This window comes from Bison bison, unplaced genomic scaffold, assembly GCF_000754665.1.
Source record: "Bison bison bison isolate TAMUID 2011002044 unplaced genomic scaffold, Bison_UMD1.0 scf7180017864178, whole genome shotgun sequence".
Taxonomy (NCBI): Eukaryota; Metazoa; Chordata; class Mammalia; order Artiodactyla; family Bovidae; genus Bison; species Bison bison.
In genome coordinates, this window is record NW_011494750.1 from 2,233,890 (window position 1) to 2,248,282 (window position 14,393).

Sequence of the window (14,393 nt, forward strand, 5' to 3'; positions counted from 1 at the left end):
TTGCGGTTGCCCTTCTGGATGCCCCAGCGGTGCGCCAGTGCCTCCTTGTGCTTGGACGAGAACTGGAACGTGCCCTTGTCCTTGTCCACCCACCAGATGCTGTCCTTCATGTCGCCGCTGCGCAGCAGGTCCAGCAGGAACTGGTACAGGCGGATCTTCTTCTTGCTGCCTGCGGCCGGAGACGGTCAGCGCCCACGCGGGGGACCCAGCCCGCCTCCCGGTGACGTGGGACCGCCCCCTCCTTCCCTTCCCGGTGGGGTGGTCGCAGGGGCGGGGCTACGGCCAGCGTGGCGCATGCGCACGGCCACAGCGCAGGTGCTCACACCCGGACGGGGGGACACAGGCCCCCCCACCCCCACCCGCGGAACACACGCGAAGACACGTGTTGGCAAACACACACCCATATGCAAGCACTCTGCTCTGTGGCCAGGCTGCCGCGTCAGTGGGCCTTGATCGGGGTGGGGATGGGGCACAAGGGTGGCCAGGGTCAGGGCTGGTCCCAGGCTGGGTCCCCTACCTGTCTCCCCGTGCAGGAGGCCAGGCCCTGGCTCCAGGCCGTCGGCCTCCCCGTCGGACACCTCCAGGGGGGGGCTCTGCCGCTCCGCCTCCCCTTCATCCGAGCTGGGCCGGGCGGGAGACAGCGAGGGGTACGGCAGGCACATCCGGGGCAGGTAGACCTGGAAAGGAGGCAGAAGTAGGGTTGGGGTCCCTGAGGGACGGTGCAAAGCTGAAGGCGGCCAGGTAGGGGGGGTTCCGTGGGGTGAGAGAAGAGGGGGTCCTGGGGCAGGGTGGCCAGGGAGGGGCAGAGGGATATGGGAGAAGGCTGGGGACCCTGGAGGTCGGGCTTGTTACGGGGTCAGACGGGGTCCCCACACACAGGGTGCCGGTTGTGGGGACAAAGTGGCTCCTGACACCCAGCCTGTCTCCCTGGTTTGGGCGGAGGAAGGTGCCATGTGGACAGGCAGCTGTCCTGGGGTGAGGGGCTGAGGAGGAGGGTCGGTAAAGGGAGTCAGCGGGGAGATGGAGAGATCAGCGGATTTCAGGACTCAGTGACTTGGATGCCAGACCCACGAGGAGCCAGTGATCGGGGTGGGGGCACTAGCCCCGGAGTTTCAGAGGGCCCATGATGAGGCCCCAGGGGGTCAGAAGGACCAGTGTGTGTGTATGTGTGTGTGTGTGTTGCGGGGGGCGGGGTGGGAATGGTCCGGGCTCTGTCCTCGGTGGGGTGAGAGCAGATAAGGGGTGTGGGGTCACGAGGTCAGCCGAGGGGTCAGGAGGCAGCCGTTGGGGCTCCGGCCACCGTTGGCGCTGTGGGGCAGGAAGCCCAGTTGAGTAAGAGCCTGTGTCAGCTTCCTGCGGAGTGCCCGCCTCACCACAGGCACAGGGCCGGGCCGGGGCGGGGCGCGGCGGCCCTGCAGGCACGCACCTGGTGACTGAGGTTGGCGTGGGGAGGAGCCATGGGGGGTTCGAGCACGTGCATCTGCTCCAGCTCCATGTGGCGGTAGAGCTGCTGCAGCTGTGGGGGCTGGACGCTCTGCAGCTCCGTGAAGTGGTTCTCGGGGAAGCTCTCAAACTCGCTGTGCACGTGGTGCGGATGAAAGTCCCAGTAATGGTCTGCGGGCCAAAGCAGGAGGGGCTTATGATTGTATAAAATATGAGCAATAATAGTATACATTATATATCATTATATATAATAACGATATTAATATATGTAACAATAATAGCATATATAAAAACAATAGCACCAGGCTGTGTTCCCTATCATAATCACCACCGCCATTCTGGACTGCAGATTGGCATTAATCGTAGCACCACCCACCCTGCTATTTTCCGATCCCCAATTCCACAGATGGGTCTTCCCCAGGTAGCTCAAAAGGTAAAGAATCTGCCTGCAATGCGGGAGACCAGGTTTCGATTCCTGGGTCGGGAAGATCTCCTGGAGGAGGGCATGGCAACCCTCTGTAGTATTCTTGCCTGGAGAATCCCATGAACAGAGGAGCCTGGCGGGCTGCGGTCCATGGGGTCGCAGAGAGTCAGGCACGACTGAGGGACTTTAGAATACTCAGAATATGCTATGGATGAGGACACTGAGGCTTGGAGAGGCTACATGACCCACCCCCGGTCAAAGGCCACATTGGAGGCAAAGCCTTTGTTCTCAACAACCAATCTACCCTGCCTCCCATGCCCGTCACGAGGATGCTGGCTTTTGAGCCAGAGTCCGAATCCGGGCGTTTCCTTTCTGTGTGGCCTCAGGCACAGGCATTGACCCCTCTGTCAAATAGGAATGCTAGAAACTAGGAGGACCCATGCAAGTTCACATTTGTAAAACCCCCTAGCCCCAGAGGCCGCACTCGGGAGTGTGTGGAGTCGCTTCTCCTCCCCTTCAGACGCAGCAGAGGTTCCTGAGCTGACTGGCTGCCTGTAGTCACAGCTCACTGCCCCGTCACATGGCCGAGGTGTGACTGCAGAGTCACAGGGCTGACATTCCTCAGCCAAGCCCCTCCAAGGCCGTGTCCTTGGGGAGCTGCACCTGAGTCCCAGGGAAGTCGCCACGGCACCTGAGGCTTTCCCGGAAAGCCCCTGGTGGGTGCTTTCAGAGTCTGCGGTAGGGTGGATTTGAGTTTGGGGAACAGCTCCATGCCACTGGGAGCCCTGCCTGGGCCTAGAGCCGGTCTTCAACGTGGTTACTCTGGGCACCTTTTCCAGGAACAAAAACCACCACACGTCTGAGGACTTCCTGGGTACAACTTGGAGTCCAGAAGAAGATGTGACAAAGTGCCAAGAGGAATTTTTCTCGTGTCACCCAGAGAGGGAGAGTACAGGATGCTAAGACAGGCCACCATCTCCGGGACTGGCACAGGGCCCTGCAGGGGGACCGTCACCAACGCCTGTGCGTGTCTCTGTGTGTCTGTCTGTCTCCCCCCTCTCTTTCTCTCTCACAAACACATCGCTGCTCACGCATCCCTGAGAAATGACACATGTTGTCTTGGCTCTGCACTGGCTCTCAGAAGACTCACTCATTTTCCAATCCTGCTCTGTGGTGGCTTTGCCTTGTGACCCTGAGCAAGACATTTTATCTGCCTGAGCCTCTGATTCTGCAAAAGTCAGAGACCCAGCTGGGCGGTTACTGAGGTCCGATTCACATGTGGAATTGTTTGAACCCACAGTCCAGACTCCCACTTCCGTGAAGCTGCATGGTATAGGGGAACTAATTGGGGCAGAGCTGGGTTTGAATGCTGGCTCTGCCACTCACCCTTGAGTGACACTGGGCAGGTCGTTCTGCTTCTCTATGCCTGTTGCCTCCGCTGTGAGATGGGGTTAATAACTACACCCAGCTCACGTCATAGCCTTGCTGTGAGGATTAAATGAGCTAATGCTTGCAAGGCACTTTGAATGGAACCTGGCACAAAGTAAGACTCAATAAACATTAACTATTATCATTCCAGGCTTCCCAGGTGGCTCAGTGGTAAAGAATCTGCCTGTGTAGGAGGAGTTGCAGGAAACACAGGTTCAATCCCTGGGTTGAGAAGATCCCTTGGAAGGAAATGGCAACCTACTCCAATATCCTTGCCTGGAGAATCCCATGGACAGAGGACCTGGTTTGTTACAGTCCATGGGGTTGCAAAGAGTCGGACACATGAGCGACTGAGCACACACACACCCGTTATCCTTATAGTGATAATTATTATGAATGTTTAATGCTGTCTTTAGAGAGCCTAAATCAGCACCTGAGCAAATAGCGGATACTTTAATACTTATCAATTCCTCATCTTCCCCTGCTCTCTGCCACCTTAGTCCATGGTCCATAGAAGTAGTTTGAGGGATCCTGGCCGTCTCTTTCTCCCAGAAGCTCAAGTTGGGACCCCAAGGTTGCACCAAGGGCAGAGGACTGTTTTTTTTCACCTTCATATTCCCAGTGCCTGGATGCAGTAGGTGTCTTGATGCTTTTGAACTGTGGTGTCGGAGGAGACTCTTGAGAGTCCCGTGGACTGCAAGGAGATCCAACCAGTCCATCCTAAAGGAAATCAGTCCTGAATAATCATTGGAAGGACTGATGCTGAAGCTGAAACTCCGATAACTTTGGCCACCTGATGTGAAGAATTGACTAATCTGAAAAGACCCTGATGCTGGGAAAGATTGAAGGTGGGAGGAGAAGGGACGACAGAGGATGAGATGGTTGGATGGCATCACCAACTTAATGGACATGAGTTTGAGTAAGCTCCAGGAGTTGGGGATGGACAGGGAGGCCAGGTGTGCTGCAGTCCATGGGGTTGCAAAGAGTTGGACACGACTGAGCGACTGAACTGGACTGAACTGCAATGCAGTAAGCACTGAACAAGCATTTCCTGAGTGAATGCATGAATCCTAGCTTCTTAAGAACTCTGACTCTCCTCCACCAAATTATCCAAATCTGAAGGGAAAACAAAACAAAATGACACTTATTTTGTACTTTCATCTTGCCTTGCATTAATAAGACCCAGAAATTCTCCCCTTGCTGAGAGAGAGTTGGCTCTCTGGGGCTCTGGGGTGCTTGAGTGGATCCAGGTTCCTTTCAGCTGTAGATCTGCCCTGGAGCCTCACTCCAGGCCCTTCCCATTTTGCCTTCTCCTGCCCAGGCCGAGGTGCCCAGATCTTCATAGAATGCCTTATCCTGCCCGTGCATGCATGCCAAGTCCCTTCAGTGGTGTCCGACGCTTTGCCACCCCATGGGCTGTAGCCAGCCAGGCTCCTCCATTTCGGGAATTCTCCAGGCAAGAATACTGGAGTGGGTTGCCATGCCCTTCTCCAGGGGAACTTCCTGATCTTTATAGAATGCTTTATCCTCCCCCTCAAATCTTCACACCTACTCCAGGTGTTTTTTGGGTTTTTTTTTGGAGGGGGCGGGTTTTGGCCGTGCCGTGTGGCATGTGGGGTCTTAGTTCCCCTACCAGGCATCAGACCCGTGCCACCTGCATTGGAAGCACAGAGTCTCAATCACTTGACCCCCAGGGAAGTACCCCCTACTCAGTTCTGGCTTGAGGGCTCTGAGTTCTCTCTCTCTCGGTCCCCACCTCTGTCCCAGCTCCACATGAGACCCACAGACTTGTTCTGGTGGTCCCAGCTTAAGGCCAGCACTTCCCACAGCAGGTCTCAGCACCCCCCCGATTTGAGTCACTTTGGGGGCCAGAAAAGCTTGCAGATTTGGGGCCCATCGGAGACCCATGCGATCTGCAGTGATGGAAGGAGACGGGAGAGTCTGGCCTTTCACAGCCAGAACCCTGCAGAGGTTCGTTTGCTCACTGAGGCTCAGGAATCCTGCCCCAGGGTCGCTGAAACCTGCAACAGAGACTCTTGGGCTACAATTAAGGTTTCAAAAGGCCCAACGGAAACCTTTCCTCTACCCTTGATTTTGAGTGCTCCGGCAGTTATATAATAAACACTGGTAGGCAGAGATGAGTCATCTGAAGGAACATCATGCCACAAGTCCATCCTTAGGCAAAGGTCAGCACTCTGGGCTCTTTGACTGCCCAGGAATGCTTTGCTAAATCCCTGCTTGTCACTTTGAGAGGTCATCCAGACTCTCCTGCCACTTATGTCCCCTTAGTATGACTTTCTGCTCCTCAGAAGGACATAGTGTCAGGACTTCCCTGGTGGTCCAGTGGCTAAGATTCTGCGCTTCCGATACAAGGGGCCAGAGTTCAATCCCTGGTCAGGCAACTAGATCTCACAGGCTCCAGCTAAGACTTTGAACGCTGCAACTAAAAGAAAAAAAAAGAAAAAAGATCCCACATGCCACAATTGGATTAAAAAAAAAAAAAACCAGGCATGAAGCAATGAAGATCGAAGTTCTGTGTGCCACACCTAAGACCAGGTGCAGTCAATAAATAAATATGAAAAATTATAATACAGAGTATAGAGTCATTCGCATATCCAGAGAGAGCTCTGGACCTTCCCTTCTGGAACCTGTAGGGCATTCAACACGTACTAGGCTTCAGTCAATATTTGGTTAAATGACCAGTGGAAGCTTACTTTTAACGTGTTTTTTATGTACCAGGCACTGTCCTAAGTACTTAATCCACATTATGTCCCTCAGTTCTCACCATAGCTCGGACAAAGTGGCCACTATGGTCTGATCTTCCTTTTGCATATGAGGAAGCTATGACTCAGAGACATAAAGTCCCTCGCCCACAGATAGTCACTGGTAGAGTCAGGATCCAAACCCACCTGTGTATGACTCCAGGGACTAAACTCTTATCCCTATGCCATACCTCCACTGAGGACCAAGACAGCCAGTGAAAGCTTTAAGTAAGACGCATGGTGACAGAATTTACGGACTGCTACTATCCATCTGTCTGTCTACCATCATTTACCCCTCATTCATTATTCATCCTCTATCCATCATCCATCCACCATCCAGCATCATCCATCTGTTATCCATCCATCCGTCTATCCATCCATCCATCCATCCATCCATCATCCAAATATCATCTATCCATCGTTCACTCATTCATCATCCATCATTTAACCCACCCATCCATCCATTTATCCACCCATCCATCACTGAACCTTTATTCATCCAGCCAGCAATGACCCATTCATCAACATCTTTGACTTCCACCCTCTAAACCAGCTTCCAGTCTGGAACCAAAGTCCTACCCACACATCCTATTGCTACTCAGTTTTTTGTGTCACTAACACCTAGATGTCACTAGGACAAAAATAAAATGATATTCAAAACAATCCCCCCACACACACACAAAATGCAAGCCTTAAGTGTCATTCAGTTGACCTTATCTCCTTCAAGCAGAAACCCCAGCCTGAAGCCATGGCTCTCACCAGGAGAGGAGAAGTAAGATCAAGACTAAGAAGGAAAATGAGGAATTAAGAAAGCAAGGAATGAGGAAAAAAAACCTTCGCAGGAAATCACAGACCACTGGACAAGGGCTCCTTAATCCCAGCCCTCCTGCACATTATTCAAACATGGAAACTGAGGTCCCAGCAAGCAGAGAGCTCCAGGTCTCACGATCCTTATTATTTCTTACACTGTATCCTAATTATTACGATTTTAGTTCTTTCCTTTGTTAAAAAAGATAAATCTGGCAGGGCCTATGTTTTATTCATCCTACAGTACCTGGCAATGTCCCTGGGATGGAAGCAAGGTTTGGTAGGGGAAGGAAGGACACTTCAGAAGGTGAATGAAATGAATGGATGATTAGAAGACTCTGAATAAACTGTGGTATGTGAATAATAATAAACTGTGAATCTGTGGGATGAAAAGATGAAAAGTGTATAGACACGTGGAATGATGGAGAGAATGGTCATACTTTGGAACTCTATTTCCTCCATCAATCCCACTGCAAATAGCATTAGGATGGCTATTATCTAAAAACAGAACAACAAGGGCTGACTGTATAGCACAGGGAACTACATTCACTATCCTGTAATAACAGAATGAAGGAGAATCTGAAAAACAATACGTATATACATGTATATATACATATATATAATCAGTGAGTCACTTTGCTGAACACATGACATTGTAAATTAACTATACTTCATTTTTTTAGTGGTTAAAAAAGCAGAAAATTATGAATTTTGGCAAGGATGTGGAGCAGTGGAATCCTTGTGCACTGTTGGTAGGAGAGTACAATGGTGCAACCGCTAAGGAAAAACAGCATGCTTGGTCCTCAAACAATTAACAATAGAATTATCTTACAACCCAGCAACTCTACTTCTGGGCATATAGTCTCAAAGAACTGGAAGCAGGATCTTCAAAGAGGCATTTTAACACCTATGTTCACAGCAGCGTTATTCACAGCGACCAAAAGACAGAAGCAACCCACGTGTCCATCAACAGATGAATGGGAAAACAGAATGTAGTATATCCACACAACGGAATATTACTCAGCTTCAGAAAGGAAGGAATTCTGATGTACACTGCAACACGGATGAATCTGCAGGTTTTATATGTTAAATAAAAGAAGCCAGTCACGAAAAGAGAAATACTGCATGATTCCACTAAGATGAGGTACTTAGTGCCGTCAAAGTCATAGGAATGGAAAGCAGAATGGTGGTTGCCGGGGGCTGAGGGGAGGGGGCAATGGGAGGCACCGTTTAATTGGTCCAGAATGCCAGTTTCGCAAGATGAACAGCGTTCTGGAGCTGGATGGTGGGGGATGGTAGCACAGCAACATGTCCTTGAGCCGCCGAACTATACATGTGCAGATGGTTAAGATAGTACATGTTATACTGTATACATTTTAATCACAACTTAAAAATGATAAACAGCAAGTTCTATGAGCCCTACCTTGAGAATCTATCCTGAATCCGTCTGCTCTTTTTTGTCTGTCTCGCCATCACCCTTGGCCAAGTCACCGTCATCTCGTGTCTGGATTATTCCAGTGGTTTCCTCCTGGGCTTACCCCTGTTCCTACTCTTGCCTCCTCTCCAGCTATTCTCCACCCAGAAATTAGAGTGATTTAAAAAAAAACAAACTTATTCAGTGGAACCACTAGGTATTGGGAGAAGACACTAAAAACTTCCAGAGAGATAAAACAAAACTAAACAGGAAAAAAATTAAACAAAACCCCAAAATGGTTACATTCAAAAAAGAGGATATGGAATGACATCAGATTTCCTAAGAAAAACTGTAGTAACCTGAAGACAGTAGAGAAATGCTTTCAGTTTCAATGAGAAAAAAAAAATTTTTTTTCAACTTAGACTTCTATACACAGCCAAACTACTGTTAATCAGGTGAGACCAGAAAGACAGCAGGTGACACAAACAGCAATAAAACCTTACCTCCCAGACATCCTCTCTTAGGAGAGCATAATGCTATGAGTAACAGATCCTTACATAATTTTCACTTTCTAAGCCTCTTATATGGAGTAGCTCACTCCATCCTTAGGGCAGTCCTGTGAAGTAGGTCTCATGAGTGAGAAGCTGAGGCCCAGAGGGGTGAGACATCTTCCCTGTGGTCACCCCACCCGATAATGGGGAGATGGGGCGTGACTCCCGGCAGCCTGGCTGCGGGGTGGGGGCCTCCGTCACTGCTGCTCAGCCCTCACACACAGCGATGAGAACGTACAGGTAATCAAAGCACGCAGCGTGGCTCAGCTGTGGGCCATGTTCACATGGTCCAAACCATGGAAAATTCAGACGTCAATTTAACAAACTTAGAACACAGACAAAGGGACTTCCCTGGTGGTCTAGTGGGTAGGACTTCATGCTCCCAATGTAGGGGACCAGGCTTGGATTCCTGATCAGGGCACTAAAAGCCCGCATGACGTGAATGTTGAGTGTTAGTTGTTAGGCCGTATCCGACTCTTTGTGACCCCATGGAAAGTAGCCCACCAGGCTCCTCTGTCCATGGAATTCTCCAGGCAAGAATACTGGACTGGGTAGCCATTCCCTTCTCCAGGGGATGTTCCTGACCCAGGGATCCAACCCAGGTCTACCACATTGCAGACAGATTCTTTACCCTCTGAGCCACCAGGGAAGCCCCCACAGGTGGGACATGGCCAAAAACTGAAAAAAAATTATTAAAAATAGAATACAGAGGAAGACAAATGCTGTATGATCTCACTTATATGTGGAATCTTTAAAAAAAAAAAAAAAAACAATTCAGAAAAGGAGGTCAGATTGGTGTTTGCCAGAAGTAGTGAGAGATGGGGGAGATTGGGTGCCGGCGGTCTAAAGTACAAACTTTCAGCTGTGAGATAAATAAGTCCTGGGGATGCCAGGCACAGAATGACTAGGGCTAACTGCTATATGGTAACTTCGAAAGCTAAGAGTAGCTCCTGAAAATTCTCATCACAAGGGGAAAAACTTTTTGTAACTGTATGAGGAGACAGATATTAACTAAACTTACGTGGTAATCATTTCCCAATGTATAGGTGTGTGAAGTCATTAGCTGTTATACCTTAAACTCATACACTTATGTTGCATATCATAACAGCAATAAAATGAAAACAAGGGGAAAAGTTACTGTAACTATTTTGGTATGTGTGAAGAAGTATGTGTGTGTGCTATAAATAACTAGAAAGTCAAATACTCATCTTTCATAGTACAATAGATTTCTCTAAGTAAAAAATCAAGCTAGATTCATCTCCACCTGGCATATAGAAAGTCCTCAATAAATGTTTGTGAATTAATAAATAAATGCTGTTCTAAGTCTCTATTTCAAACTTTCATGTATATACTTCCATTGCCCTGTAATAGAAAGACTGGAAAAATAGCTTTTAACTATCTCTGATGTGCTGGATAGGCCATAGGGAAACAACTCTGATAAATTTATGTAAAAAGTAGCAGATTGCAGAACAGCATGATACTGCAGTTCATTTCTGAATGGATAGGATATGTGTGGATGTATACACTTACAAACATGCAGGATTATACACCTCAAATAAGTATCTGCTAGAATTGACCAAGATGGCTATTGGTGCAGGGTGAGAATGAGAAGCAGGTAATAATATTTTCCTTCATACGCTGCTGTATTTTAAAATTGTTTGCAACGGGTATTTCTTGTTTGAATAATTAAAATTAAACATCTATAATTTCTCTGGATATTTACCAGACACACACACACACACACACACACAAGGTTACTCAGATCGTGTCATTTCTTTCCTCGGCCCCTCCAGTGGCTTCCCGTTAGGCGTGGGAACCACGACAAGCTCCCGCTGCAGTCCTCGGGCCTGTGCGGTGCTCCCCTGCAGACCGGCCTCCCTTCCCGTCCTTTCTGCTTCCCGTGCTCCCTGCCCACCCTGGTCCCCACCCAGGTCCCTCCTGCTCTTGCACCTGCTGTTCCCACTCCTAGAACACTTGTGCCTCCCTGTCTGTGCATTCATGTGCCTTCAGGGCACTCAGATTTCCATCCGAGGGCCTCACCCGGGGGCCGTTCACTCCTGGAGCTCTGTCCTGCGGGCATACCCCTGGCAGCTTAAACCTGACATCTGTACCGAGATGCCATCTGTGGCAAGTCCTTCTTTAGGGCCCTCACATGCAGATGGCAGAGCCTGACTCACGGTACTCTGCTTTCTACAGGACGTCTTTAGAGCATGTCTGCTAATTCAGCTGTTCCCCGTCTCTCTCCCTCACTGGACTGTAAGCTCCACGAGGGCAGTGGCCTTGCCCGGCCTGCTCCTTGTGGCAAATCCAGCGCCTAGAACAGGGTCAGGTCCACAGCATGTAATCAGGGGCTATTTGGCAGATGGACAAGAGGGGGATGAGTGGACAAGTGGACTGGACAGCAAGCGTTGGAAGGACAGGTGGCTGAGGGGGAGCTGGGTGGATGGCAGGGAGCGGATGGCTGGGTGAATGCTGGGTCATCGGGAGATGAGCCTGTTGATGTCACAGAACCTTCTGTGCTTCTCCACTCCCTGTCGACCTGCTGGCTTTCTCTACAGTGCTCACTCCATGAGCCAGCCCCAGGCCTACCTGGTTTCTAGAGTATATAAATAGCACCCCTGTATTATAGGAAGGGAGAATGCAGCTTCAGTAGACCCAAAGGAAAGGCACCCAGACCCAGGGAGACTGAGAAGGGGTCAGGCCAGGGGAGAAACGATCCCTGACACTAGCTAAAAGGGGTCAGAGGCCTCCCTGAGTTTGCAAGGACCTGAGCGGACCTGCTGCCTGGAGCCACCAGGGGGCGCCAGTCCTCAAGCAGGGACCTGCTTAGGTCCCAGACTGGGCAGAAGCCAGTGTAGGGCTGGTGTGGAGTCAGGGAGAGTCAGCCCCCGACCCTGGCCGTGGGAGCTGGAGGTAGAGCTGGAGAAGGGAGACTCTCTAAACCGTCTCTGGATTTTCCCCAGAAAGGGTGCGTTTCTTGTAGAAGTATAAAATTTAAAAGTATGGGGGGTGGGGCGGGGGGAAGGATGTTTTTAAAGTCTTTCTAGTCCTCAAGTTCTGAAAGGAGTTTGTGTGTTCCCAGATATGGCCTCAAAGGATGTCCACCCCTTACTCCCAAGATACGGTTTCCAGCTGTAGTCTTTAGAATGGATGTCAGGTGTGAGTTCCAGGCAAAACTGTTTGCAGGCTTTGCCATCTGGATGTGAGGGCCCTAAATAAGGACTCGCCACATATGGCATCTCTAGGTACAGACATCAGGCTTAAACTGCCAGAGGTGTGCCAGCAGAATGAAGCCCCAGGTGTGAGCGGCCCCCAGATGAGGCCCTCGGGTGAAACCTTCCTTGGCTGAGGCAGAGCATGCCTGTCCCTGTGGGGTTGCAGACACCCCGCTGTCTGGCTTGCCTAGGCCTCCAGACCCCCTGAAGAATCCCTCAGTGAAGACCCAGTAACCAGGCCACCTCGCCTTTGGTTCAGAGATATTCCATCAATACACCGAGATCTACCACCGGTGATCTCTCTTAGCGGTCCCAGACACTGAAGGTCTCTCTCCCTTCCCCTGAATTTGCTTCAGGATTGACCTGGGCTTTGGGGTGGGGGGCAGTTAGACCCAGATAGAAAAAAGCCCTGGCCCAGGCCCCATCCTCACCGCCCCGCGCCCCCACCGGCAGACAGGGTTTCAGCCCTGCTGAATGAACAGCTCTCAAGTGGGAGCGGTTCTGCCCTGCCGCCCCCACTGCCAGGGGACATTTGGCAGCTCTGGAGACATTTTTGGTTGTCATGATTGGCAGGAATGCTGGCAAATACCCTACAAGGCGCAAGACAGACCTCGCAGCGTGGACCTATCCAGCCCCAATGTCAATAGACAGACGCTGTTAGTCACACACAGCAGAGCCTGGGGCTGCACCAATGGAGTTCAGGGTCACAGGCGGTGACAAGAATGGAGAGGGAGAGGGGGGGTTGGGGGAGGAGAAGACCCAAGGTTCGATCCCTGGGTCGGGAAGATCCCCTGGAGGAGGAAATGGCAACCCACTCCAGTATTTTTGCCTAGAGAATCCCCAGAACAGAGGAGCACAGCAGACTACAGTTCCGTGGGGCCGCAAAGAGTTGGACATGAATGAGCGACTAAGGAAGCCAAAAAAAAATGAGAGAGCACTGGACCTGGAGCAGACAGAGCTGGGTCGCAGCGACCAGTTGCACCTCCTTGTACAAGTCCCGTAGCCTCTCCGCCTGTTTCGTCAGGTGTAAACAGGCCAAAAGGATTGGATGAGAAGATAAAACAGGGAAGAAGCTCACCATGCCTGCACACCAAGGCTGCTCCAGAAATGCGCGCTGGGGGTGTGGGATATTGGTGGGGAGCAGGAGCATGGGGATTTAGGGTAGGGAATTCATGTCCCTGAGAGCTAACTGGATCCGATCCTCGGGATTCCAAAGAAGCCTCAGGAAGGGTATGCTTTTCCCTCCCCCAGAACGCAGCGGCGCTGGGGCCAGGCCAGGCTGGGGAAGTCAGGGCAGGGCGGGGCCCGCTACTCACCGCTGTGGCTTTCTCCATCACTGCTGAGATAGGGGTAATATTCGTGCGTTTGGCGTTGGTAGAGATCCGTGTCATAGGGAACTAGGTCTTCCGATGGCTGCTGAGAGAGGAGGGGGTCAGAACTCGGAGTGCGGCGGGGAGAACCCAGCCAGGTTGGCAGGACCCCCCCCCCAGGATGTTGGGTCCACACTGAGCCTCTTTATCAGGCCTACAGCCCTCGCTCTGCTTGCAGCTGGGAGAGGCCACGCAGAGCGCAAGCGGGGGACCCAGGGATGCAAGGGCCTCAGCTCCGGCAGAAAGGGGATGACAGAGACCCTGGGGGTCAGAGGTCAAAAGAAGACAGGTCTGAGGGGACAGCCCAGTGGCTCCCCTGGCCACCTTACACTCACGCTCCACTGAATGCCCAGGTCCCAGCCTCATACACTCACCCGCTCACGGTCACACTGACATGCCTACACCACCCCCCACACACACATCCACTCACAGCCCTCACACTCACCCCGGGCACACATGCCAGTACACACCCGCCTGTAGGCGCTCGCAGAGTCCCTGGGGTTGACATGCGAATCCAACCCCTTGCCTCCAAGCGCACTGACACACACACTCACGCCCGTGTCCTTGCTCGGTCACTCATGTTCCTGCACGCCCATCGCCTGCACACAGGCTTGTCCTCCTGCCGTAGCCCCCCAGGCCCCCAGGCTCTCTGGCTGCCCGATGTCCAGGTCCCAGGGCGGCTCAGGGCCCCCACCCCTACGCTGGCTGTTCACGCCGATGGGCTTTATAGGGCTCACCCTGCGCAACACTGGGGCCATGGCTTTGGGGGCCTCTCCCTCCTCTCCTTTCCTCCGGGGACACTCCCTGGTCCTCCTCCCTCCGTCTCCCCATCCCTCTCCCCTCAACCCCACTCCCTGGCCAGGCACTGGGACATGCACCCAGAGGCTTCCCAACAGTCACCAGGCCTCTCCCCACCCCCGCTCGTGTGCCCAGGGATTGCACAACTGCCACCCCGGCCCTCAGGGCTTGATTTGGGGGC

At 51.7% G+C, this 14,393-nt stretch overlaps 1 protein-coding gene across 1 annotated transcript in view; it reads right to left on the reverse strand.

Annotated features, from left to right (window-relative positions):
• Nucleotides 1-14,384, reverse strand: part of SPI1 (Spi-1 proto-oncogene) — a 15,194-nt gene extending 810 nt beyond the window's left edge. The window contains exons 1-5 of the mRNA XM_010842456.1: nt 14,152-14,384; nt 13,361-13,457; nt 1,427-1,614; nt 518-677; nt 5-169 (exon numbers count right to left, since the gene is read on the reverse strand). Coding sequence (XP_010840758.1) covers nt 5-169; nt 518-677; nt 1,427-1,614; nt 13,361-13,457; nt 14,152-14,172 — 631 coding nt within the window. The 5' untranslated portion in view covers nt 14,173-14,384. The remainder of the gene's footprint in view (nt 1-4; nt 170-517; nt 678-1,426; nt 1,615-13,360; nt 13,458-14,151) is intronic.
• Nucleotides 14,385-14,393: the final 9 nt, after the last annotated feature.